Source organism: Jaculus jaculus, chromosome 6 (genome assembly GCF_020740685.1).
Source record: "Jaculus jaculus isolate mJacJac1 chromosome 6, mJacJac1.mat.Y.cur, whole genome shotgun sequence".
Lineage (NCBI taxonomy): Eukaryota > Metazoa > Chordata > Mammalia > Rodentia > Dipodidae > Jaculus > Jaculus jaculus.
This window is the reverse complement of record NC_059107.1, coordinates 126,477,486-126,504,731: the sequence shown is the minus strand read 5'-3', so window position 1 is coordinate 126,504,731 and position 27,246 is coordinate 126,477,486. Positions and strand designations below refer to the sequence as shown.

The following is a 27,246-nucleotide window of genomic DNA, read 5'->3' as shown; positions in this document are numbered from 1 at the left end:
GATGATATAATTCTATTTAGGAAACCTCATTTATACATAGCTTTAAAAATGTTCAAAGGGAAATAAAAATTTTATTTACTAAACTTAAACACATCATTTACATTAAAATAGTTCCCTCAAGACATATGATCACTGAAATATAGCCAGCATGATCCAACTCCTATCAATATGGCCCTGTGGCAAGAACCACCCTGCCGTGCATTGCAGCATTAGCCTATTATGTAGCCCTCACATCTCTACAACCCTCTAGGAGATTCTTCAAACAACACTGTGATTAATCTTATTAAAATGGTGGTACATTTGCATCGTTCAATAGCTGATCCAAGATCCTTAAATTGACCTGTATGGTCATCCTGCCTTACTGTTCATTTAACACATCAAAGGAAGAAAGATTGTGGCTTCAGATCCTTCCATATGCCACTGCCTCCACCTGAAAGGTCCTCCCCTCAATAAGTCATGGCTTACCCTCTTACCTCCCTGCAAACAGGATATTTAACAAAGGCATTTTCAGTGATAGTACTAAATTACCAAGGGATATCCCTTGATAGGTACTTATTTATCTGGAAGAGCAAGTCAGAAGGTTGACAGTACTTCAGGTAGACTATCATATACTGTTCACAGATGCTGGGCCCTGCACAGTCAATAGTGAGGTAACTGTGAATGATGTTGCCAAGGATTAAGCATCATCAAGTCCCTGGTTCTTGATCTCTGAACTTCCCCTGGAATATAACAAACTGACCAGACTCAGCTATCCCTTCAAAGATGTCTTAAATGCAAAATATTTGATGTATATACTTTGCCTATTGTCTACTATATTTCTTTGTACTTTGGAGTGAATTTAGTAGCCAGAAAACAGAAAAGGAAATAAACAAAATGACAGAGTTTCTTCTGTTCTATGGGTAAATGTGTCCAAGAAGTTTACATTGCAGCTACTGTACCTATAAGGATGGTACTTCTGGAGAAGGGTGGTGGTATGAGAGCAAATGCAATGCTTCCTCTCAAAACAGTTCTCCTCCATTAGATGAGTGAAACTATGGAGATAGTTTAACATGGGTGAAAACAGAATGGGGAGGGAGGGAAATGGTACAGGCTAAATCCATCAGTTCTGGATGGAGGCGATGTTTGGTTTGGTTCAACTTATTTTGTGAATGGAATGGACAAAGAATGGAGGGCACAGCCAATTGTATTAACTGAATTTCACAAAGAGAAATAAAGTGTTATTCAGACAGAATAGCAGTAGCATTTTAAAGGCAACCATATGTACTTGGGCACTTTGTTAAAGAATTGATTGGAGCAGGGGGAAAGACCCTGAAGAAATACTCGGGCTGGCTCCTTTTGCTGGCATCTAGTACCACCAAGAAGGGGGGGTTGTGGATAAAGGGAACAGAGGCAAGGAAGTCTCCTATAGGTGTTTCCATCAGGGAAGAAGAGAAATGCATTTCTGCTGAAAGAGGGCTGATGAGAACACAGTGCTCAGGACTGAGACTAGCTGTGCAAAGGAGATGCTGCAGCAGGGATGTCTGAGAGAGCACTTGGACTATTCCTGGGAGGATTAAATTCTTTCGCATCTCTAAATGGTGACTGGTGGAGTATCTTCTGAGCCCTGAGTCACCATGACATTTTAGACTTGGTCACTCTTTACAACTAATCTTTCTTTCTTTCTTTTTACTAGTTGTGTTTTGTGATTTTATGCCTTGGCAGTATGAGTTAAAAAAAAAGAGCTCTGTTTTCATAAGACAGGTCTAATGTGATAAATGTGCCATAGCCACTGTCCAGGTAAACAAGTGGGCAACAAGAAAAGACACCCAAGGGATCAATCTACATTACTTATTGTGAGAAGGCAAGGCTCTAGGTTGCCCTTAAGTGAACATGAGGCCAGAAATGTGTCTCACACTGGATTGGTAACAAGGAAGGAGTCGAGTGTGAAGATTACAGAATCAGCAAGCCAAGACCCTGAGCTCAACTGGAAAAGAGGTCAGTGGGTGAGAACATGGAGCTGAATTAAATCTTCCCTTGACACTTTTCAAAAGCATTATGACATGTCAGAAGCTAGTTGTGTTGTTATAACGATTGTCCAATGGGGAGTGAGAATTCGAGCTGTACAGTGAGAAGCAAAGAGGAGGGTGAGGGGAGTTGAGACAACATCAGGGAGAGGAGAAGATAGATGAGAAGAGGGGCAACAAAGGAAAGTAGGACAATCCCATTATGTGTTTAAATAAATCACACATTCAGTAGGAAGCAACTTTACCTCAAAAGGAAAGTAAGTCCAAGGTGAGCTTTTTAAGTAATCTGCAATGTTTTTTTTTCTGAAGATGAAGGGGGAATCCACCACTGTATAAAAGAAGCAACTTAAATGATGGATGACAAAGGTGGGTTGCCTCATTTTGCAAAAGTATATTGTGTATTACACTAGGGGAATGGAAAGAACAAAACGAGGCCAAAAGAATTAAAAAACACATGCTATGGTGACTACAGAAGGCGGGACTCCCCTGAGACCCGGGAATTGACTTGGGAAGGGCAGTAGAGAGAAGAGGCTCTCATGAGCACAGGGTGACCGCTTCTGAGGAAGACCTTAAGTCATCTCATGGTGCTCCCTTGCAACCTCCTTGTGCTCTCTTGAAGCATCCATTTCAGCTGTAACACACATAGACTAGTTATGGCAGGATACCCAATCTTTGAGAACAATTGTTTTAATTAAGTAGAAAGCAGAAAAAAATACTGAAAAGGAGATCCTCAAAGGGCATTCAATCATGAAATTTAAATCAACTAGAAAAATAGTTCCATGCATGTGCTCATTCCCATTTAATCGCCCCAAGACACAAACTTTACTGACAGTATGGAATTACCCAAGATCAGTCATGTTGCAATGTGGAGTGACAGAGAAGCCGACATGATTGACCCGGTTAAGTGAATATAAGTTTAAGGTAATGAATACAATTCGTTACTTACCTTAAACAGTTCTTAAGGTGCTCAATAAAATGTTTACTCTATTATTTATAATGTTATTTATTGTTGTGGTCAGCTTCACATGGCTGGGATGAACTTCCAAACTATGCATAGTTATGAAGGAAGGGAATATATATGAAGCTTGTAGATGCAGGGGAAGTTCCATAATGGTGAAAGAAGTTTGCCCACATTACCAGATCCATGTACACAGAGAAAAGAAGCCACCACCAGAACAAGCAAGCACACTCCAGGAAATCCAGGCAGAGTTTAGACTGCCCTGCATACCAGGCAGGAATTCAGGATTGCCCCACAACCTAAAGCTGGACCCTAGGTTCCACCCATAGTGACACCAAGTTATAAACTTGAATAAAGCTCCTGAATTTGCTGGGGACATCCATTCAAAGTACCACACTTATAATGCTCATTCTTCCTATAAACAGTTATAACGTTTCTCTCTTTTGCCTGTATGGTGATGGGTGAATATTTCCATGTGTGGGTGTATGTAAGTATATATGTATGTATGTATGTACTTATGTATGCACACATGTATTAACTAATAGACAGGGTCAGCTTGTGCACAAAAGGCTTGCCCAGAACTTACAACTGTCCTACCTCTGCCTCTTGAGTACTGGAATTACAGGTGTATTCCACTATACCTAGCTTTCTGCTTAATTCATTTTTACTATTCTTCTTCCCATTATTTGTGCCAATTATTTATATACCTTGTTCATATTTTTCCTATATAACTCACTTTTCAGAAATGTATAGTTTTTATAATATAAAAATAACAAATATCCATTGCTATGGCTTATTCAGTATATGTCATAGGCTAATAACTTTACAAAACTGTAAGTGAATCCTCACAAACTTAGTCGGTAGCATTCATCTCTGGGTCTAGCAAAAGCTGGAGCAAGCTCCAAAGATCATCCTTACAGGATCCAAATCCTCCATTCACTGCCCCAAATACACCACACTCTTTTCTCCCTAATCCAAAGCTTATCTCGCTTTTGTGACTCTTAAATCCCATACAAGACAGTTTCAAAAGAATATATGTACATAGTACTTAAATGTGCCCTTTTCTCAGCCAAGCCTGAACTTGTAAAGAGCTTAAATAACTTAAGACACAAAGGATTTCCACCTCTCCCCATGGGAAGGAATGGAAGCAAAGATGAGAAAAAGCAAGTGCACAGGGAATGGAAATCTAGTCTAGCTTCTGAACTTGTTCTTGTAGAACAATTTCCTATGAGAGTCACTGTCTCAGGAATGAGCCCTTTGATTAGGCACATTATAGTTAATGTCAGGATTCTTTGGTTTTTGAGCCACAGTTTGGTCATTTTTTAAAAAGGGGTAATTTTACTGTATTAGAGAATAAGAACATCTCTCAGGAAACACAAGTATTCAGTAAATTTTTTTTATAGATAATTGTATTTGATATATATGTATATTAAATATATACTGAGGAATTCATCATAGAAATATCTTTTTTTTTAAGGTAGGGTCTCATTCTAGCTTAGGCTGACTTGAAATTCACTCTGTAGGTTCAGGGCAGCCTCAAACTCATGGCGATCCTCCTACCTCTGCCTCCTGAGTGCTGGGATTAAAGGCGTGCTACCAGACCCAGCTAGATTTTTAAATATCTTATTAGAATACATCTTTCTTTATGAATATGATATACTCATGTTAAAAAATCTAGAGGACACAGTGTAAGTAAACCTGTGTCAGGCAAGACCTGGCACCTGCTTTTTATCTTCTCACTGTCTCTTCCATGTGCTCTTCTCCTCACTGTTCCTGTTGGGCTCCCTGATGACCATAAGATGTTCTCTCCCTGGAGCCCTCAAAAGGCCAGTGATGAGAGTTTCTCTATGATTTCTCACAAACTCAGCATTCTGAGGCCTTGTCACCATTTGAGATCCATGTAGCCTGTATACAATAACAAGATTATCTTGAAGCACACAACGAAAACCTCCAACATAGTGTGGACTACTCGAGTCACACTGAGCTAAACTTCTGCCAACTGAAACACAGTGCTTTCAATGTGTTGTCTAAATTCTTTGTACCTCAAACCTGACATCTGTAAAACTGGCATAATGTTACTGCTGAAAAGATTTGTGAAGCACCTTTTAAATCAGTTTATAGCATGCTTCCACCCTTCTAGCAGAACTAGGATAAGATCTGGTGCTCATGTCATCTTCAAATGTCATCTTACACTCTTAGCTTAGCCTTACTAGCATTCCACATGGTCACCTGAAAGATGATGATGTACAGTATGGCATCATAGCCCTGGTAATAGTGTAACCACTACCAACTAGCACTGGACTTTGGGTAATCATTTTGATGAAGGATTTTGGGGTTCAAGATTGGGCACTTAAGTTTATGAAACCCAATTTTGGGTGCTGATCTATTTTTAACAAACAATTGATAAAAATAAACTCAAGAAGGATAAATTATGAATTATTAAATTTATTTAGGGAGAAATGACAAATTATAGGGTTTATTTAAGGGAAATTAGGATCTAGGAAGAAGGCTAGAGCAGAGCATAACCCCATGGAAAGTAGAAAGTAATTAGAGTGGTAAATTACCCCAAGATATAAATCAGAGTCAAGCAGAAAAGTTACCCGGGACTCCCCGCCAGCCCCCCCCCCCCCAAAGTACTATCACTGTGGCCAGAGGGAGGACAGGAAAAGAAAAACAGAGAGACAGGAAAAAGGGCACAGCCTTTATAGTATAGAAAATATACTTTTTCCTCAGATTCAGGTATGTAAGAAAAAGAACTGGTTGGTTTGCAGATTTGGAGGCAAACCCCAGAGCCAATCCACCTACTCAGTGTCCTGGGCTGTGGCAGCAGGGATGCTGTAGCTGGTTATAAATGAGTCTTGCAGATGAGTCTTAATCAGATCAGGCGTTCCCTTCCTGCCAGAAGTTCCACTGGTTCCAAGGAGGGTTGGCATGTAGAGTGCCATCTTCTGGTTCTCTCTGGGCTTCAATTCCTAGCTGAAGTTGCCTAAAGGAAACTAGTTTTTTCCTATCTCTTCTTCAATTTCACTGCAGGCTGTGACTTCCATTACTGCTTCTACTGAATGAACACAGCCAGTATTTTACAGTATTCTGTAAAACTGGCATTTTTTTAGTTCAATAAAATACCATATGTCAATTTTTCAGGAAACAAAAGTACTCAGTAAATATTTATATATTTATTGTATTTTAGGAATTATAATACATATTGATTACTAATATTGTATTTAATTCAGTTTTGGTTACTATAATAATTTTCCTGCTATCATTTCTATGTACTATTAGAAGAATATAATCAAGATGCTGCCTTTTACACATTTTACATAAGTGCATAAAATAAATGGTTTAATATAGAAATTTTAAAATCGAAAATATTAAGATTGTAAGAGTCCTTTCCAAAAGGCTGCAAGGGTCTAGAAAGCATAAATATTGGGGTGCTTTTATATTTTTGTTTGTTTTTATTCTGTAGTATCTGATCATATTCCATGTACAGTTTTGATATTTTTCACCTAACATTAAAACTAAGCAGTTTTCTGTTAATATGTGTCCTTTAGAATTTTCTCAAGAGAAAAAGTGCTAGAGAAGCTTAACATGATTCATTATTATTTAGATTTCAATTCCTTTAATTTCTAATAAAATTGCATGTTTACCATTTTTCTCTAATTTTTTGACCTACAAAACAAAGGGCTACTGAATAATATTAACATACATGCATATCATCGTAATGCACTCCCACTCTCGAGGATCCTGTTTTTACCCTCCTCCCATCTCCCATCTCCCTTCTTTCTCCAAATAGTGTCCTCTCTGCTTTCATGATTAACTTATGTTATGAAGCCAGTAGTAATTTCACTCTTTGGAAAATCACTGTTGATACCCTTTGGTCTACATAGTCTAGTGTCTTTGTAATTTCAGAGTGTTCCGTGTTTTGCATAGGTTGATCTTTTGTTAGCTGTTTTTATGGAAATTATTTTCGGACAGCTTAGTACTTCTGAAGGAGGACAGGAAGAAGTTAGCTTTCTAGCTTTCTGTAGGAAATCTCAGGTAGAGACTAAGGCTCAAGGAGAACCAGTAGGTGCCAGTTTACTGGCCTTGACATCAGAAACTCTAGGCAAACACGTCTGATTGAGACTGATCCACAGCGCCCCCTATTGCCTAGACTGTTGTACTACCTGAGTGTGCTGACCCTCAGGTTTATCCTCCAAATTTACCAGCCAATCAGGTTTTCCCCTTACATACCTGACCCTGATGCTTTAAAGGATGCGGCCTTCCAGCCCCTTCTTCTTGCTGGATGTGACCCTCAGAGTGTGTGTGTGTGTGTGTGTGTGTGTGTGTGTGTGTGTGTGTGTGTGTGTGTGTGTGTGTGTGTGTGTGTGTGTGTCTTTCCCCCTTCCCTCTCTCTCCCTCCCTCCCTCCATCCCTCAGGTTCTTACTGTATACATCCAAACGCAGGTGAATTTGGCCTCTACCCTGTTGGGAGAGCATTACATTGTTTCTTGAGTTAAACTTTTCTGCTTGCCTCTGCTTTATACTTTGGAGTAAATTCTCACTTTAAATAGATGTATGATCTTTTTCTAATCTCCAAATCTACCACTAGACATGCTACCTGTGTGCTTACTCTAAACTCAGGGTAGCCATCAGTGTAGTGTAACCCTCTTCATCACTCACCTACCCTCTGAATCTACTTGTCACTTTGATATCTGCCCTCTCATTGAGCCTCACCCTTCGTCCTCTTAAACCCCCTAAAAACACATGGCAGACGCCATGCAGGTTCTTCCTAGGTCTCCCTACACAACTCCTACATTCTGCTTTTCACGTGCTTGCAGCTTTATCCTAATTTCTCTAAAAGCCTCAGTTTCTTTCAAGTTCATGTGCTTACACCTTTACCATAATTTCTCTTTAAAAGCCTCAGTTTCCCTCAGGCCCATGTGCATATGGCTCTATTCCAGTTTTACCCAAAGACCCTCACTTTCTCTCCTGCTTTAATACTTTCCCTCTTCAGGAAAGCACGTGACAGATGCTATGTGTGTTTTCTGAGCCTCTCTACATGTACATCTGAGTTCTACTTTCCATTTGCTTGCAACTCTGTTCCAGGCCTTTTCTAAAGACCTCAATTTCTTTCTTTTATTTTTTAATGGTTATCATTATTATTATTATTAACAAGATGTCTCATGTGGATACATTATATGTAGGTACCCTCTTTTCCCTCATCCCCGCCCCCATCCCAATGAGGACACTCCTCAGTGAGGTTGCAGGTATTCTCCATGGGGCAGTGGTTTATGCATTGTGGGAGGAGGGAATGCTTCTGGGAATGATGTCTCAACTTAAGGCTCTTACAGTCTTTCTGCCCCCTCTTCTGCAAAATTCTCTGAGCCGTGATGGGTGAGTTTTAGGTTTACTTCAGTGATGCACTCTTAGGAGCCTCTGAATTTCTGCTTTGTTAGGTCTTGAGTATCCTCCGGGTCTATTTCCTACACTCTGGCACTGTCTATCAGGAACAGCATAGAAACAACACTCTTGCTCATCTCCCCAGTTCCTCTGTGGATTTATCTATGGCTTCACTGAAGTATGAGGGGTAGTTTATCTTCTCTGGGCTACCTTCGGGACCAGAGAAGTGGCAGGATTTCTCTTAAATGAACCATATATACTATACAGTGTTTCTACAGGTGAGCATGCTTCCTAAACCCCATGACTTGTGACTTCCCCCTAACTAAACTTAATAATTAATTCATAATTTACCTTTTTGAGTCCATCTTTATTCTTTATTAAAGGAAGGACAAAACCCAGTAGTTGGGGTTCATAAATTATGGGGGTCCTCCTACAACTCAAAATCCTGTATCAGTTCTCTACTTGTATTTGTTTTTGGAAATAAATAAGCCCTATACTTTGTCTTTTATTTTTATTTTTTTTTTCCTTTCTACTGAGAAATGTCTAGGGCTGGCAAGATGGCTCAGAGGTTAAAGGCACTTGCTTTGAAAGCCTGCCAGCCTGTGATTGATTCCCCAGAATATATGTAAAACCAGGTACACAAAACAGCTGCATGCATATGGAATGCATATGCAGTAGCAAGAGCACTAGGTGCATCCATTTTCTTTTTCTCTCCTTGCAATTAAATTAAATTATAAAAAAGCACCCCTTTTTATCTTATCCATGTGATAGCTTTAGTTCTAGAAGGGATTTGGAAAAATAACTCACATAAAATACAACAATTAAGGTTAAACCTTACTAATTTTGCAGATGCATTTTAATAGGGAATCCAAAAGCCCAAAATCCAAAAATCATATCTTAGTTGAGAAATGAAATAGTTTGCAACAAGCATTATAAAAGTCCAAAATATCCTTCCTAGAACTATGCTATTATTGGAGGGAAAACTCTAAATACTGTCATTTAAAAATAGCATTTTTCTTATTAAGTATCTAACAATTATGATTACAATGTAATTTTGAAATAAGCCATGCAAAATATATTTCACTTTTAATTATGGCATTACCATAATTTTGGTCATTATTTAAGTTTATAACTTACTGTTACTGATATGAGTAAAACTGAAATGACATAACAGAATCAATCTAACTTGATGGTCATCTTTTAGCTAGTGCTAACTATCAATAAAAATAACCATGGGAATCTTCCTTCAATGTTCATGGATTAAAGATCAAGCCTAATCTTTTAACAAGTTGTTTGCATGTTTACCTTTTTTTTTTTTTTTCCAGTTCTTTGAGGTAGGGTCTCACTCTGGCTCAGGCTGACATAGAACTCACTATGTAGTCTCAAGGTGACCTTGAACTCATGGCAATCCTCCTACTTCTGCTTACCGAGTGCTGACATTAAAGGTGTATGCCACCACACCTGGCTTGCATGTTTACTTTTAAAAAATGAATCTTAAATAGTAAATACATTATCCTAGACAAAAACAGGGTCCACAATTAACAGTAGAATTTTCTGAACTTAAAAATTATAAGGTTGGATTTTTCAAGGTGTTTCCCTACTAATTACAGTGAAACTTTCTGATTCAAGAAGTGCCATTTCCTTTTCTTAGTCAAATGCCACTGGCATACATTCCTACCTCACAGGTATGGGCTCAAACAAGATGATGGGTTACAACACAGAGGGTAGAGGGCAAAGTTCAGGGTGCATGATAAACACAATGGATGTTACAAGGATTCTAACAATGACAGTAGAACTAACTAATTAAAATCCATACAATCATATTTTTTAAAAAGATCTAAACTGTGTGTATCTATAAGAGAAAAAAATAATAGTAACTGATTCCTAGCTTCAAATATGTCTAGAACCAGCCCTGTCCTTTTAGCAATGTTGAAAATTTTCTAATATCCTACACTTTTAAATACCCTATACTTTGAAAATCACAAGTGGGTATTCATTTCGCAATCCCTAGTCTCCTAATTTGGGCATTCCTTCCTCTAAGGAGTCACTATTGTCTTAGTTCTAATCTTGAACTATCTTGTTCATGTATGTGGTATTTCTGTTATGAATTTTGTCTCTGTCTTAATGTTCTCCATGGCATATCTTTTTTTTAATTTAATTAATTAATTAATTTATTTGAGAGCGACAGACACAGAGAGAAAGACAGATAGAGGGAGAGAGAGGGAATGGGCGTGCCAGGGCTTCCATCCTCTGCAAACGAATTCCAGATGCGTGCACCCCCTTGTGCATCTGGCTAACGTGGGACCTGGGGAACCGAGCCTCAAACCAGGGTCCTTAGGCTTCACAGGCAAGCGCTTAATCGCTAAGTCATCTCTCCAGCCTTCCATGGCATATCTTCATCAGCTATGACTCATCTTCTGTATGATATAAACAGAAAACTACTGGGCATATTTTTTTCTGGCTTTGTTTGTATTTAAAATATTTATTTATTTATTTATTTGAGAGAAAGAAAAAAGGCAGAAAGACTGAAAGAAAATGGGCATGCCAGGGCTTCCAGCTGCTGTTGGCTTTGTAGGCAAGTGCTACAACTGTTAAGCTATCCCTCCAACCCATTTTCTGTATTCATATTCCTTGGATCAACACCTTTTAATTACTCTATTTATTCTTCTTATGACTAACAACAATCAAGTCACTATTCTTAAAATTTGTACCTTTCTCACTGCTTTGTCAACTTTAATAGAATTTGTCTTTTCTCTAACTGTGTTCCTATATTTAATATGGTGCTTGACAAATATGAAGCTAGGGGCTAGAAGAGGTTCAAGACTCAACAATATATAGCTAGACCTTTGGAGATGAATAGCATTATCCCACAAGTATCAGTAATTAAAATAAATGGGCCCATAGACCTTGCTTTTTATTAAGAGGTAGATAGGAGAAAACTGCGTAATATCCACATACTTTTTTCTTAGTGACACTTAGCATAATTTCCCTTTAAACATTTATTGTTTTAATCTTTAATATTGAAAAAACCTTCTATCTGCCACGATGTGTATTAGTGGGTACCATAGAACAAATATTCACTAAGACACTCAAAAAAATAGGCAAATTTACTGCTATGTGTCCAAAGGCAATCTTTATACTTTGTCTCATTATGTGGTTTTTGTAGTTTTTTCTTTCTTTCTATCTTTCTTTCTTTCTTTCTTTTTTTTTTTTTTTTCATACTTCCTGTCCTGACATTGTTTCATCTGGCTGACACTTCCCACTGGGAACAGATATAGCCATAAAGAATCCTTTGACCTACAAGCCCATGAGACATCAAGACATTGAATCCTTACTTTGAGATTCTTGAATTAAATTCAATATAGACTACATGATTTGAGCCATATGGATGTGGGAATACACTTTAAGTCTGATAACATAAAAACATGACAATATACATGTGAAACCTGCTTTCTAGAGAGCATTTGATACTCAAAAATTGAATGGCTATTTAATTTTTTTTTATTTAAGTCAACATAAAATCTGAATACTGGAAACCTTCCTAGAAACCCATATCAAGCTTTTAGCTTTATAGAAAATGGAATCTAAATTCCAGAGCCTCTGTACCTCCTCCATAGACCATAGGTACCCAAAGGTCAACATTCCACTAACTCTGGGAACCAAATTCACAAACTTGCAAACAAACTTGAGGAGGGAAAATAAGGCAACCCTCAATGCAGTTACTTTTCTCAGACACAAAAAAACAGTGTTTCAAAATACACAGAACTAATATCAATTTAAAACATCTTCTAATCACTATTCAAGCCAGTATAAATTCCTACAATTCCCTCTATCTAGTCCCAACTGAATGGCATTTTCCAAGTCTTATGTGTCATTAGCAAGCAAACTTATAGCACATCATCACTCAACAGAGCAAATTTCCCCATAACAAAATTCACTCACTCTGGCATTTTCATTGGCATTTGCAAAAGCATTTTTTAAAAGATTCAAAACACACATATTTCATTTAAATATTTATTTTTAAGATGCGGAAGTGTTTTTATTCATTCAATCTGTGGATATAAACACCCTAAGACTATATATAACCAGCAAGTTGGCAAGAAAATGATATGAGAATTATAGTATGTATATTCTTGGATAAGAAATAATAAAAATTCAAATGGAACATTCTTTTAGCAAATGTTGTATCCCAGACTCAGTTCTAGAATGGAGAACATTCTTAACTGTGCTCAATAAACATTTATTGAACATTACTGGGATATGGCAATATGATATTGATGCTCAGAAATAGGAAACAGATCCCTCTGTATTCTTAATTTAAAATCTTCTAAAAGAGAGAGACATAATTTGAATATAAATATTTACTTTCCCAACAACTTTCAAACCCAAGAAACAACTATCTTTTCTCTTAAACATAGCAATCATTTCTCTTTTATTTTCCTTTCTTTTTTCTTTTCCTTTCTTTTCTTTTGTGCTAGAGTGCTGCTCTATCCCAGGTTGACCTGGAATTCAGTATGTAATCCCAGGCTGGCCTCAAACTCACAGCAGTCCTCTTACCTCTGCCTTCTGATTGCTGGAATTAAAGACGTGAGCCACCAAGCCAGGCTGCAATCACTCTCTTGTTGTATTCTGACCTTTCTATGATTCTGTCTTCTCTATGTGGTCTGGTCCACCTCCCTTATGGAAAGGACAACTCCTTAGCATCACCTATAAAGGCTTGTGGGTCTTGCCTAGCCTTCCTCTGCAGCTTCATCTAACACTTTCCTGTTTGGTTCATTATGTTCAGATAATATGTCTTTTTCTATTCTCAACATAAGCTGCTTCACCTAGCTTTTCAAATAGAATAGTTAGCTAACAGGGCTGGAGAGACGGCTTAACAATTAAGGTACTTGCCTGCAAAGCCAAAGGACTTCAGTTTGATTCCCCAGGACCCACATAAACAAGATGCACAAGGTGGCACCTACATCTGGAGTTTGTTTGCAGTGGCTGGAGGCCCTGGCATGCCCATTTTCTCCCCCCCCCCCCCCCCGTGCCTCTTTCTCTCTCTCTCTCAAATAAATAAACAAATAAAAATAAAACATAAAAATTATTTTAAAAAAGAATAGTTAGCTAACAGATTTCAAACATCACATGCGTATACATAAATGCTGACTTGGCTACTTTTTTCCAAGGAGCCTCCACTTTCTACCTCATCACCTTCTTAAGATAACATCATTGTTTATTTACTACACTGCATTTTCTGAAAAGAGAACAATGTCTTATAACTAGGAGACACATTTTACAAATAGAAAAACCCTTCTCTAAGAATTTTAAGGTAAACCATGACATGAATTTAACATTCCAAATCTCTGTACACAAACACCTTACTAATGGAAATATTTGTCTGCCTGTCTAGTAATACTATAAAATAAGACAGAATTCATACTGTAGAAGAAAAATCAATGGCAGTAATTCACTCACCAATACCTGAGTCAAATTATCTTTATTTCTCTAGGCTTTACTTTACATATTTGTACAATAGAGGACTTATATTAACTTAAAAATAATTGTACTGTTCTACAACATAAATATTTGAAATAGAGTCAAATGAAAACTACGAAGACTCTTTAATATGTGGTTTTGTAAGTGGAGTGGGCTTTCAGTCCATTTGTAGAATATATGCCTTATCTACTTTACATTTTATGCTGGGGGGGAGGGAGAGAGAGAGAAAGAGAGAGGGAAGAGAGAGAGGGAGAATGAGTTTGTGGATCCAGCTTTATGTAGATACCAAAGAACTGAATCTGGGCTTTGCAAACAACTATCATTAATTGTTGAGCCATCTCTTCAACCCACCACTATTCTGTTTTGATATCTCATTTTGATTTCATATATGATTTTGAATCACAAAAATGTTCAATGTTATGTATTTTCAAAAACATATAAAACTGTATCCATTTTTTCTGAGAAATTAAATATACTTCTAATAAAAAGTATAGTCTTAAATTTTAAAAACATTCTGCTGATAGTACTAAGAAAAATTATTTTTAATAAATATTTTATTTTTATTTATTTGAGAGAGAGAATGGGCAAGCCAGGGCCTCCAGTTGCTGCAAGCTAACTCCAGACATATGTGTCATCTTGTGCATCTGGCTGATGTATGTCCTGTCCTTTGGCTTTGCAGGCAAATGCCTTGACCACTAAGCCATCTCTTCAGCCCCCCAAACAAACATTTTTACACACACATTTAATTATGTAAGTTATTACAATCTTGCAATTGACATAAAAAAATTCTTTAACTTTCTGATAAGTTAAACAAGAGACAAAATTCTCATGGAAGAAATAGCACTTACCACAATTACTAGAAAAAATAATTCAGAAATGTGATGTAACATAAAAATAATTTTGAAAAAGAAGTAAGCCAAGTTGGATAAGTCAAAATAACAGGAAGTCAGCTCTTAAAATTAATACAATGGTGATTTTTCAACTACTGCCACTCAAATGACAATGACATCTGAACACATTCACTGTGAAAATACCTACACAATAACATGATGCAAAGTAAGCTTCAAGGTTGCAATAATCAGAACTACATTGGAACAAAGGAAATCTAAGCAGAGGATAAGGAACAACACATGCACCTCCTCAAATGTGTACCCAGGGAGAATATCATGAAACCACTTTCAGGCATGATAGGGGTACCCAAAAGTATGCAGGAGAAACCTCTAATTTAAAAATGCTTCATATAAGTAAACCTATAAAATAAAAATAAACTATTCAGCTCCATTGAACTTGCTGAGTACTATCCTAACACAGCAGTTATAAAGTAACGTCAGGAGTGGTTATGTAACGTGCTATGTGAAATTATATCCTGCATTATGCTGGGAAGATAAAACATTGCAACCCAGGGTTCGTAAACATATATACACAATAACGTATGTTTAAAAATGCACTTGTGGTTGGTTAAGTGTTCTCTCCATTTTATTATTTCCATTCTTCTACAATTGCAGGCTGTCACTAATTTATTTTTACTAGCTGGAAACTGGGAGGAGGAATTAATATTATATAAGCATATTAGCTTGATTTCCTAAAGATTTAATTTCCATCCACTTTTAAGTTTACTACTTGATAATAATGAACACATCAAAGCCTGTAGTGAGTTTAAAAAAAGAGAGCATTATTTTATTCAAGGAGCTAGCAGAAGAAAATGCTTCCTTGAGAGCCATTCCAACTTCAAATCTGGTAGACATAAGCACATCTTGCCCAACACCAAAGCAGCCATATACTTTGCCTTGCTAAACACATGACTCACTGCTAATGACAGAGTGTAGTATGACAGAGCCGTTATGTAAGCTCCTTGTAGACTGATTAAGGCCAAGGCTAAACAGCATGAGACAGTGACCTTTATACCCTTTATAGCTCATGCTTGGCTTCAGGCTCCAGCATTTATAGCCTGGTGAATATCCATATCTTCCAGAAAGCTAGACTTGGAGGACAGAATGTAAACTTCTAAAACTTCAAGATGGCATGTTAGGTGACATTATCTTTTAGAATGAAAAGGAAGCTAATATTTTTATTATAAACTAGGCATCAGGGAAAAAGCGAGATGCTTTCCTGATGAGATCTCATTTAACCTCCATGCTGAACTTGACAGAAACAACTGGAAAACTGCCTTCCTCATTAAAGTCCAATGAAATTTATCACAGGAAAATATAACACAGTCCTCTTTCTGCTTGAAATGTAAAGGGAAGAACGTAGTATCAGACTACATCTGCAACAAGAAAGTCCACCTACTCTCAAAGGTTTTCTACCAGCAACACCTAAGTCTCACATCAGCATTACCAGAAAATGTGGAGTGATGAAAAAAAAAAAAAATCCACTCACCATAATGCATGTAACAGTTTCCTTTGGTAGGATCCAGCTCAATGGCCTTCAAGAAGAACTTTTCAGCCTCACTCTTACGACCCTTGAAAAACAGAGAAAATGGATGACTTAGCAATGGATTCTGACAGATTGTTCACCTCCTGGGCACATATCAAACAAAGTAAAGTTCACTGGTAATCATCACTGAAAAAAATAAGTGTTATATTTATAATGAAATGAAGATGACCAAGGGGAATACTTTGAGAGAAGACTGAGGTCATGATCCAGGGAAACACCAAGAATAGAAGAGAAGATGATGACATCTCCTAGAAATAAAGAAAAGTATGTGGATTTTTTTTTTTTTTTTTTTAGCTTTTGACACAACTTTGCTCTAATGAACAATTTTTTCCACAGCTATCTGATTTTACTCCTTAAGTTATTGTAACCATAATTTCCTCTATATAAAGTAGAGTGCTTCAGCTCACACACATCACAAACATTACTGCTGATGAAAAGCACTGGCATACTAATTCTAATCCAAGGAAAGACTTGCTTTGCTCTGTAGCCCTGGAGTGAACAGATGAGAGAGCATAGCTCTCTTGAATGCAGCTCAGTGACCCCAAATATTGAATAGAGTCAGAATTAAATGTAGGAACACTAATGTGGTAAGCGAAAGAATACTGTAGAGTTTTCCCTCAGTATCTTTGGAGCCCAGATGGCCTAAGTATTGCTTCCATATGATGTGACACTAGCTTTTCTCTAGATACCCTATCACCACCAACAAATGTTCTCTTGTACATGCAATTACCCACTTTATATATGAAGAAACAAAGTCACACCTTGGTGAATTACCATCAGCAACTTATTGATATTATCATTGAGAAGCTAAAGTTCTGCTAACCCAAGATTTAGAACAAAACTAAGTTACTTTCTTACCCTTAGTTGGAAGCAAACATCATACTAACAAGAAAATAACCAAACAATAGGGGAATTGAATTCAAAAAGTTTATATTCTATGAAATAACATAATGCAACCTAATTTTGAATATGTAGTCTTTGCCTGATTATTGCTTCTGTCTCACAATTGTATCCATAGCAACAAAGAGGACCCAAGGTAAGAGAAACCACAAAGGAGCACTTTTCTGGAGTTCTCTCTTAACTGGCTTGTTAGTATGAAGATTTATTCCAACTCTAATGGGCAATGGGGCACTGGGTGGTATCTGGAAGAAACTGTCCATGGTAAATCTTATCTGAATGTTCCTTCTAGTTTATACACTACAACATACACTCCAGGCAATGTCTGTTTCCTTTTACACATATATTTTGTAAACCACTGTTACGGTAATCAATTTTCCACTTAAATGTGTATAATTAACCTCTTATGCTGCATTCCATGCCACTTCGACAAATTTCTCCATAACCTCTAGTTTTCTGTTCCATCACTCCTTTAGCAAAATAATGAAAACAGTCATAGTGTTTCTGTATTCTCTCATTCACTGTCCTAATAGCTAGGGAGTAGCCCAAAGCCTGTGCTACCTGTACAGCTAGTGACAACCATATAGTCAGATAATAGGCAGCTACATTTCTTCTTTCATTCAGTGATACCATGGTACTCAATAACTCCTCTTCACGTCATGTCTCATCAAATATCCAATAATTAAAACTGCAGAATTCCCTGAGATAGTCTCTATGTTTGAAACTCACAGGAGAAAAGAAAGCACCATATTTCCTCTACATAGGCTACCATAAAGTTAGTATGGACATAGCATTCTACCAACTTTGAGTTCCCTATGTAATTCATTAACTGGAAAGAATCAGGTACCCTATTGTATGAGCTAGGAAAAGAGATTCTAAATAGGAACAATTCTCGAGCTTTTTTTCTTATCTATGTGACTCAGAAAATTATTTCCTCTCTTAGCAGTAATTTGCTGTACTACAAAAGTGGAATTCAGGAAACTTTCAGGGCTGTGAAACATTATGTATAATACTGTAATAATCTGTCCAAACTCATAGAATGTACCACACAAAAGAGGCCACTATCAACCGGGGGATGGGGGAGGAGGGGGTTAGTTCAGTGGGTAAAGTGCTCATCTCACAAGCAGGAACACCTGAGTTCAATCATGAGTAGCCATGTAAAATGCTGGACGTGCTGCCATGTGTCTATAATCCCAGTGCCGAGGACAGAAAGACAGGAGTCTCGCTGGGCCATATTGCCTAGGCCAGCAAGTCCAGCCTAATCAGTGAGCTCCAGTTCAATGAGAAAATGTCTTCATAAGTAGTGGAAAATAGTCCTGATGATAACATCTGGCCTCCACATGTAAGTATGCATGTGCAGTTACATACACATAGGTGCCAACACACCTATGAGCCGGCATATACATGTTTGTAATCTTAGCACACATGTAAAAACCTGAGTGAGCTGTCATGTAACTATGGACTTTAATTGTATCACCAATTTGTAACAAATGCACAATACTGATGCCAGCCAGCTAGCCATAACAGGGAGCTCTGTGTCAGGATGTAGGACCCATGGTCCATAGCATGGGAACTTTGTCCTATTTGCTCAATTTTTTATTAATAAACAAAAACAGTTCTAAAGATAAAATCTATTTTAAAAAGATTTTATTTCATAGATTTAGTGAATTCTCTGAAATAATAAATATAAAACAGTAATAGCATCTAGGTATATTAGAAATTGGTAACAAATGTTAACTTTTCTATACACATTTATGCTCACTAGAATGCAGTGATAAATGATAAAAAGTATGTTTTGTTATATATACAGGCTCAAAACACATGTTCATTCTTTAAATCATCACTGGAAAATAATATTCAAGGAATCTGTATAAGGGGCTAATAAAAGAAAGATGCAAAATGAAAGCTATTGTTGGTAAAGAGCCTGTAAAAATGCTATATGTCAAGATAAAAGGGGGGCTTTGAATTTTTTTCCACTTAAGGTTTTAATGATAGAAAGGAAGAAACTGGCTCATTTATCAATGTCACAGCAAATGGGTAATAAAATGCTCATGTATTGTTTTCACTGGTAAAACAACAGTATGAAGTTTAAAAGACAAGCATCAGTAATCAAAGGACAGTGGTTGAGATTCATAGTACATTCAGTTACTAAAGACAATGAGACCCACCTTTTCCTAAACACAACATGAGTTCAGAGAACAATCCAAGGGAGAATTTACTATACCCTGCAAAGACCCAGCTTTCTGCTCTGACCACTATTTATTCAGACAATTGCAAAATAATGATGAAATGAAATTGTAAAAAAGAAAAAATTAAGAATGATGGGCTGGAGAGATGCTTAGAGGTTAAGTGCTTGCTTGTGAAGCCTAAGGACCCCGGTTCAAGGCTCGGTTCCCCAGGTCCCACGTTAGCCAGATGCACAAGGGGGTGCACACGTCTGGAGTTCGTTTGCAGAGGCTGGAAGCCCTGGCACGCCCATTCTCTCTCTCTCCCTCTATCTGTCTTTCTCTCTGTGTCTGTCGCTCTCAAATAAATAAATAAAAAATTAAAAAAAAAGAATGAATCAACCTAGCTCAACTATTAATATTTGTGTGAGAAGGGAATTAAAAATGGGGAAAATTAAATGGCTCATTAGTAGATTTTTTCTTGGGGCTTTGGATTCTGTGAACATTTTCTGCAAACATCCATTATGGGATGAACACTGGTTGTACAAGCTCCTTATGTTAAGGAACATGTATAATAAACATCATGCGTAGTGGTTGTGATATCTGGATACAGGTGGTGGTTCAGAAACCATGAAAAAGAGATTGTAGCAAGTATTTAAAAACATACACAAGATAATATTGTTTAAACTTGTGAAAAAATACACACTGAACAACCCAAAACCTTGCTGTAATCAGGCCCAGGTCTAGTCAGGTCCTCTTTAGTTTAAGAGCGATAAAACAAAGAAATGTAAGAAAAATACTTGATGAAGTATTTTGTCTCTTCCATAGTGCAGCATCAGCTTCTGGCCAGTTTCTTTTGTTTTACTATGAAACTGATGTTACTTCCACAGCCCAGAAGCCGGAGGCCAGCTGAGGGGGCAGAGCTAGCAGCACTTCCCCCAAGCTTGAAACACTCCTCTCAACTGCAACATATAGCAAGGGACCAAGAGATGTTTACATTTTACATACTCACAAACTGCCAAAATAGTGCGCGAATCTCCTGCTACAAAGTAGAAATATTACATGGAGGGGAGAATGATACCACTCTTCTAGGGCCTGAGCTTGAATTGTTTTATTTAAAAAGTCTCTCATAGGTAGTTCCTAGAATAAGCAACTAGCAGGAGGGGAGAGGCTACAGCAGCTACTTGTCTGACAATGTCCTTGTGTAAGACCAAGTACAATGTATATGTACAATGAAAATTTAAAAATGAACCTGCAATAAAAGCAGATTCCTAAAGCATCTGTACTCACTTTTATTAGTGACATTGTAGTCCTTCTACAATGTGTCATGATGTCACAGCTCCAAGCCTTTATGCAGTTTCATTGAATTCAGCGTTTACATGGATATAGATGTATCACACATCTGCATTTAAATGTATAAATTATACCGGTGATTATTTGTGTGTGTATGTGTATGTTTATGGGTATTTGTGGATGACAGAGGAGTTGTCTGTGCTCCCCCATTGACAGACAGGATCTCTTGACATTGCAAACAGGTCTGGCCTGTCAACAGCTTTACCTGCATGCTGAGGAAATGACCCAAGCCAGCAGGCATGGAAAACAAGTGCTTTTAACAGCTCAGACATCTTCCCAACTACTATGATCTTATTTGTAATGAGGTCTGTAGCCATTTCCTTGCACAGAGCTCCTAAGACCCTTGTAATCTGTGCAACAGAATTCCCAACAAAGAATTCCTAACTCCCTGGAACATCAAGTGTGACATAAGTATTTTTTTGTTGTTGTAATAGGCCCCTTTGAAAGGGCTCCTAGGTAGGGACTGGTCAACAAAAAGTCTCAGTCAAGAGACCCAGCTTGGAAATTTCATCTTTCTGTCCGACTGCCCAGGGAAGAAGAGAGGTTGAAAGACGAGTTCATAATTGATTATGTCTATATGATGAACTACAAGATTCCAAGAGCTTTCCATATGGGGAACAAGAACACATTCCTGTGCTAGGAACACGGTGCATCTCTCCCATACAATGAGACAGAAGTTCCACCCTGCAAACCTCACTTATGCACCCTTTTTATCCTTTTTATGCACCCTTATATCCTTTATGGTATCTCTGTAATATGCTGGAACTAGTAAGAAAAACATTTTCTTGGGTTCTGGAACCATTCTCCTACAATGACCCCTGTACAAGAGTTATGGGAGCATCTAGTTTATGGCCAGCCACCTGGACTTTGTGGGTAACCTGGGAACCAGTGAAAAAAAGGACTGTCACAAAGCTAGGATTAATTAAATGGTTGACAAAGCATGGCCATGCTAAGCTTTTGATGTGTGCGCTTTGGCATAAAACTCAGGTGATCTTCCTTGCACATCAAGCCTCTTATATACTAAGCCATCTTCTCAGCACTGATAATCTGAACTGTGCAGATAAAAAAAAGAAAACAGGCTGAGTAGACATAACAATATCATGCTGGGGGTGCAAAGTGGTTACTAAAGGTCTTTAGTGACACATGAGAAGTGGCGTAAGTAAACAAGAGCAGACCTTACAAGGACTCAGCATGTGACAGGAGCTATCATGGAATAGAGAAAATTCCACAGAAGTCAGATGAAAGAAGTATGAGAGGTGGGACCAGGTCACATGGGGCACAAAAGGCATTGTAATGAGTTTACAGTTTCTATTTTTGTTCCTTTTCACTTTTTTTTTTTCCTTTCTTGATAGTGAAAAACCACCATGTGAATCATAGATGTTACATGACAGTCTGATTCATGTTATTCCCACAGTGCCCTTAATCAGCAAAAGGTTAAATGGCCTTTGGAAACTGCATGTGCATGGGTCATGTTAGGACCTGTGTGCCAGCTTTCCATCAGGGTTCAGTCCAATCCTCTGAGGATTTCCTCTGTTTAGTCCAAGTGCTCTTTAAATGATACAGGATTATGATGGATGACGGCAGCACAGGTACAGTAGACACTCATTTATACCAAAACAAAACCAGATTCTGAATGAACTATTAACACTCTACTTCAGAAGTGCTAAATGCTGGTGGCTTGCCCTGGGTTGGTAATAGCGGAAGTGGTGAGAAGTAATGAGATTACATATCTCTTCTGAAGATGAGTGTCTAGTGTGGATATAGCTTAAACAAAAGACTCAAAGGGGGTTGAGGAGACGCTATCTAAGGAGACTGCCTGAGTTTGGATCACCACAACCAATAAAAATTCATGCTGACACCAGCCTATAATCCTAGCACTGAGGAGGCTGAAAACAAGAGGATGAGCCAGACTTTTCTTACAGAAAGATGTTCACTAGACTCTCACTTGAGATTCCAGCTACTCCTGCCCTTTTTTTTTTTTTCCCAGCTGTCCTTAATCCTGTTTCATGTGGTTTCTGGATTGGAGTAGGAGATTAGAGCACATAGCAAGGTGACTCAGGTTGAACTTGTCAGTTGTGCAGCTGTCTGTGAGTCACCCATACTCCTGTAAGAAACTCCTTGCTGAGGCTCCTCTATTTAACACTAATAAACTCATTATTTCACAAAGCTGGACTTGGGAACAGTGGCTTCTGTGGTCTGTCACTGACTTATGTGGGGTAAACAGACATTTCTTCATATCCCTCAGGAAAAAAAAAAATTATACAGCACCCATCTTTCACAATCATGTATTTGAAATATTTGAAAACATCAAAAATTCAAATTTCTTTTACAAACTTTAATGTTACGGGTGAGTGAGAGGTTAGTCTTTTGTTTTATGTATTTGTGTGTATGGTATGCAGTGAGTATCTATGCGTGTTTGTACATGTATAGGTGTGTGTGTGTTTATGTGTGTGTATGTACTCATGCACATGTGCCCACACATTGGCCAAAAGTAGATAGCATATATCTTCTTCAATCATTCTCTACTTTATTTATTGAGACAAGGTCCCTCACTTGGACCCAGAGCTCACCTATTTACCTAGTCTATCTAGCTTACCCAGCAACCTCCTGTCCATACTAGCTTAGTCCCAATAGCCAGTTTGTCTCAGGGATTCCTGGTCTCTGCTTTCTGAGTGCTGGTTTCACAGGCCAGCCACCAGGCCCACCTGGCATTTGTGTGGATGCTGAGCATCCTAACACAGGTCCTCATGTCTGTGTGGAATGCTCTTTATCCACTGAGACATCTCTCCAGCCCCCAAAAGTTAAAACCATTAAGGTGTAAACACGAAACGGCTTTTATAAATATTACATAACTAAAGGTATCCAGCTTGCTCAGACTTTCTGTTGTGTTACAATTCCCATTTCCATTCTACATCTGTTCATTTGTGTATTTTTCCCTCTGAGCTTAAAGGAATCATGCATATACACTGTAATAACATTTCAGTGGAGAGAATTAATTTGATAGGATTCAACCACATCTTAAACTCCATCTGGGCAAATTACTTTGGCTGTTACACTGTGTTGCTAAACTAATCTCAAAATTATGTTAAAACCAACAGCCATCCCACCATAACTCTTATCCTTGCAAACTCTCAGGTGATGAGAAAAGGATACAGACATTTCATTAAAATGCTTGGGGAAGCTAAGGTAAAGTGGAATTTTTTAAATAGATTCTATAATTAATTTGTATGTACATGTTTCCTAAAATTTGCCTTCCGAATTACACAAATAACTTTAAATTTTTTAAATATGCATTTTACAATTTTGGAAATATGCATACAACCTTTGAGTTAAAAAATCAAAAATACTTATTTGCTATTAATTAAAACAAGATAATTTTTTAGCAATTCCTTCAATGTAGTCCTTGGTTCCCTTAACTCTACAAATATTTATTAAGCACCTATCATATACAGAAAACAATGTTAACCACAAGGATGAGAATAGATTTTCATACCAGATGCAACTCCTATCCTGGCCACATAAAAATCTTCACCTGTTATGGGTAGTGTAGAAATAATGAGAGTTTGATGCATAAACATGTGGTTTGCTGAGTCTGAGCACATAGCAAAGGTTTAACATCAAAGATGTGCAGGTTCATTTGAAGGGGAGACCAATATACACCAAGGAGAGACACTGCAAAGGAATACTTGTGATAGGAACACAAAGCCACAGCATTAAGCTCCAAGTGAGTGGGGCAAGGAGGAGTGACATCATGAGCTGCATGACAATGGGGGGGGGAGGCACATCACACCTGGCTTAGTCATAGGAAGATACTATTTAGTATTTTTAACTATCACCTTGATAACAGTGAGGACAACAGAGTGGTGTCTGGAGAGAAGGGGCATGCCAGGTGACACAGAAGTGACAATTAGATACCTGACATCAGAGATAAAAGAGAAATGTGTATCCTTCCAAAAAGATAGATAGAAAGGTCATGTGACCCTAAGGAGATATTGATAACAACTATGACCCCTGTATTTCTAGACAGACATGGAAAGGAAGGCCTTTCTTGTAGTGTGAGTGTAAAATGTCCTATTCATGTTGTTGGGAACTGGTGCCACTGTTTGGGAAGGCTGTGGGACTTTTAGGAGGTGGAGCCTTGATGGAATAAGTGGCTCACTGTCCATGGACCTTGAGGGTTTATAATCTAACCCCATCCAGCTGAATCTTTGTTTCTTGACTCTTGATGCAATGAGAGGAGCCAGGTTCCTACTTCTGCTGCCATGTCTTCCCTGGCATAATGGAACACATCCCCTCTAGCTATAAGCCAGAAGAAACACGTCCCTGCCTTAACCTGTTTTTGGTCAGATATGTGGTCACAGCAAAAAGAAAAGTAATATAAAAAATTGATACAGGGCTGGAGAGATGGTGTAGTGGTCAAGCGCTTGCCTGTGAAGCCTAAGGACCCCGGTTCGAGGCTAGGTTCCCCAGGACCCACGTTAGCCAGATGCACAAGGGGGCGCACGCGTCTGGAGTTCGTTTGTAGAGGCTGGAAGCCCTGGCGTGCCCATACTCTCTTTCTCTCTCTCTGTCTTTCTCTCTGTGTCTGTCACTCTCAAATAAATAAAAATTAAAAAAAAAAAATTGATACAAAGAGTGGGGCCATTGATGTGATACACCTAACAATGGTTTCTAGTCTTTGGAACTGATTTGTGGGATGAATGTGAGAGAATTTGAAAGTTGGGCTTAGAAGAACCTTAAAATGCCATGAGCAGAGATTGATGGATGTTCTGTTGGATGTCCACAAGGCCAGGGGAATGCAGACTGTGGAGACCTGGGTGATAAAATTTCAGACGGGAAAAAGGACTACTAAGAAGGCTAAAGGTGGCTCATATGGCGCACTGGCAAGAAACTGGCTATATTCTCTTTGTATGCTTGGAACTTGAATGGGACTAAATTTAAAAAGTAATAAACAAATTTGTCTGGTAGAGGGAATCTCAAGACAAGGTATCATTCAGCTTTGTGGTAAGAAAACAGTGACAATTGTTAAAGATATTACCACTGATGGAAACTCTCTCTGATTCATTGGGCAATTGGCAAGATGACCTGGGTGTAACACTCCACCTATCTTGTAAAATTCCAAATTAATTTGAAGGAATAAAGTTAAAATAAAGAAATTCCATGCTTACATAACTACTTGCAGACATCTTTCGCCAAAGAGAGCCTGGAATGCATTTATAGGCTGGCACAGGTATGGACTAAGGAGGCCAGGCTGAATTCCAAGTTGGAAACAGAACTTGGCATCATCATGCTCTTGGTACTGGTTTTGAAGGCATGAAACAGGCAAGATATGAGGAGATCAAGGAGTCGTTCCAATTGTCCCACTGAATCATAGAAAGATTTTCTTCAATAGAGATCTCTTTAGACTCACATATACTCTGTGTGTGTGTGTGTGTGTGTGTGTGTGTGTTTGGGGGGTGGGAGGGAAACACATATCATAGCCTGCATGTGGAGGTCAAAGGACAGCGTCCAGGTGTTGGCCCTCACCTTCCACCTGTTGAAAGCTGGCCTCTCATGAAGAATGCATGGGAAGGTTCATGAAGTTGTGTTTATAAGGTATGCTTCTTATTAACTCGAGTCCTGTGGAGGGTAGGCAATGTGAGGCAGGGTCAGATGCCTTGAAAAGAGTCCCCAAGAAGCCACCGAATGAAGCTGTAAAGGTGAAGCCTAAGTGGCAATGGAGATCCCAGAATACTAGAGATTCCAAGACCATGGGACTTATGCCAAGGAAAGCTGCAGGCACTGGGTGCACTGTTAAGAGATTGTTTAGAGTCTCAGAACAGACTTTGGACTTTGAATAAAGCTAGAATGAACTGATAATGACTACGGGGACCTTTACATTTGGTCTGAATGCATTTTGTGTCATGAGATGACCAGGAACATATGGGTGCTAGTGGTAGAATGTTGTTGTTTGAATGGGAAATGTTCCCCACATGTTCATGTGTGTGGTGGTTTGATTCAGATGCCCCCCATAAACTTAGGTATTCTGAATGTTAGGTTCCCAGCTGGTAGAGATTTGGGAATTAACACTTCCTGCAGGCAGTGTTATTGTTGGGGACGGGCTTATGGGGGTTATGGCCAGTTTCCCCTTTGCAGTATTTGGCATATTTTCCTGTTGCTATGGTCTACCTTATGTTGGTCAGGGGGTGATGTCCACCCTCTGTTCATGTCATCATTTTCCCTGCCATCATGGAGCTTCCCCCTTGAATCTGTAAGCCAAAATAAACCTCTTTTATCTAACAAGTTGCTCTTGGTTGGGTGATTTCTACCAGCAGTGTAAACATGACTGCAACAGTAAAGTGGTACAGAAGAGTGGGATTGATACTAGATACCTTCCTGTGTGGCTTTGGCCTTTGGAGCTGATTTTCAAGAGGAATGTAGAAGGATTTGAAACCTTGGCCTCAGAGATGCCTTGTAGTGCTGTAATTACAGCTTGATAGACTATTCTGGTCAGAGTTGAAAAACCTGAATGCAGTAAGAACTATGGACTGTGAGGTTTGGCTCATGAGGGTGAGAAAAAGCTTTGCTTATA

The 27,246-nt window shown here is 38.3% G+C and overlaps 1 protein-coding gene across 1 annotated transcript in view; it reads right to left on the bottom strand.

Annotated features, from left to right (window-relative positions):
• Window positions 1-27,246, bottom strand: part of Tmtc2 (transmembrane O-mannosyltransferase targeting cadherins 2) — a 439,320-nt gene that overhangs the window by 87,966 nt on the left and 324,108 nt on the right. Inside the window, exon 9 of the mRNA XM_004650152.2 lies at window positions 16,204-16,285. Within this exon, the coding sequence (XP_004650209.2) occupies window positions 16,204-16,285 (82 nt within the window). The remainder of the gene's footprint in view (window positions 1-16,203; window positions 16,286-27,246) is intronic.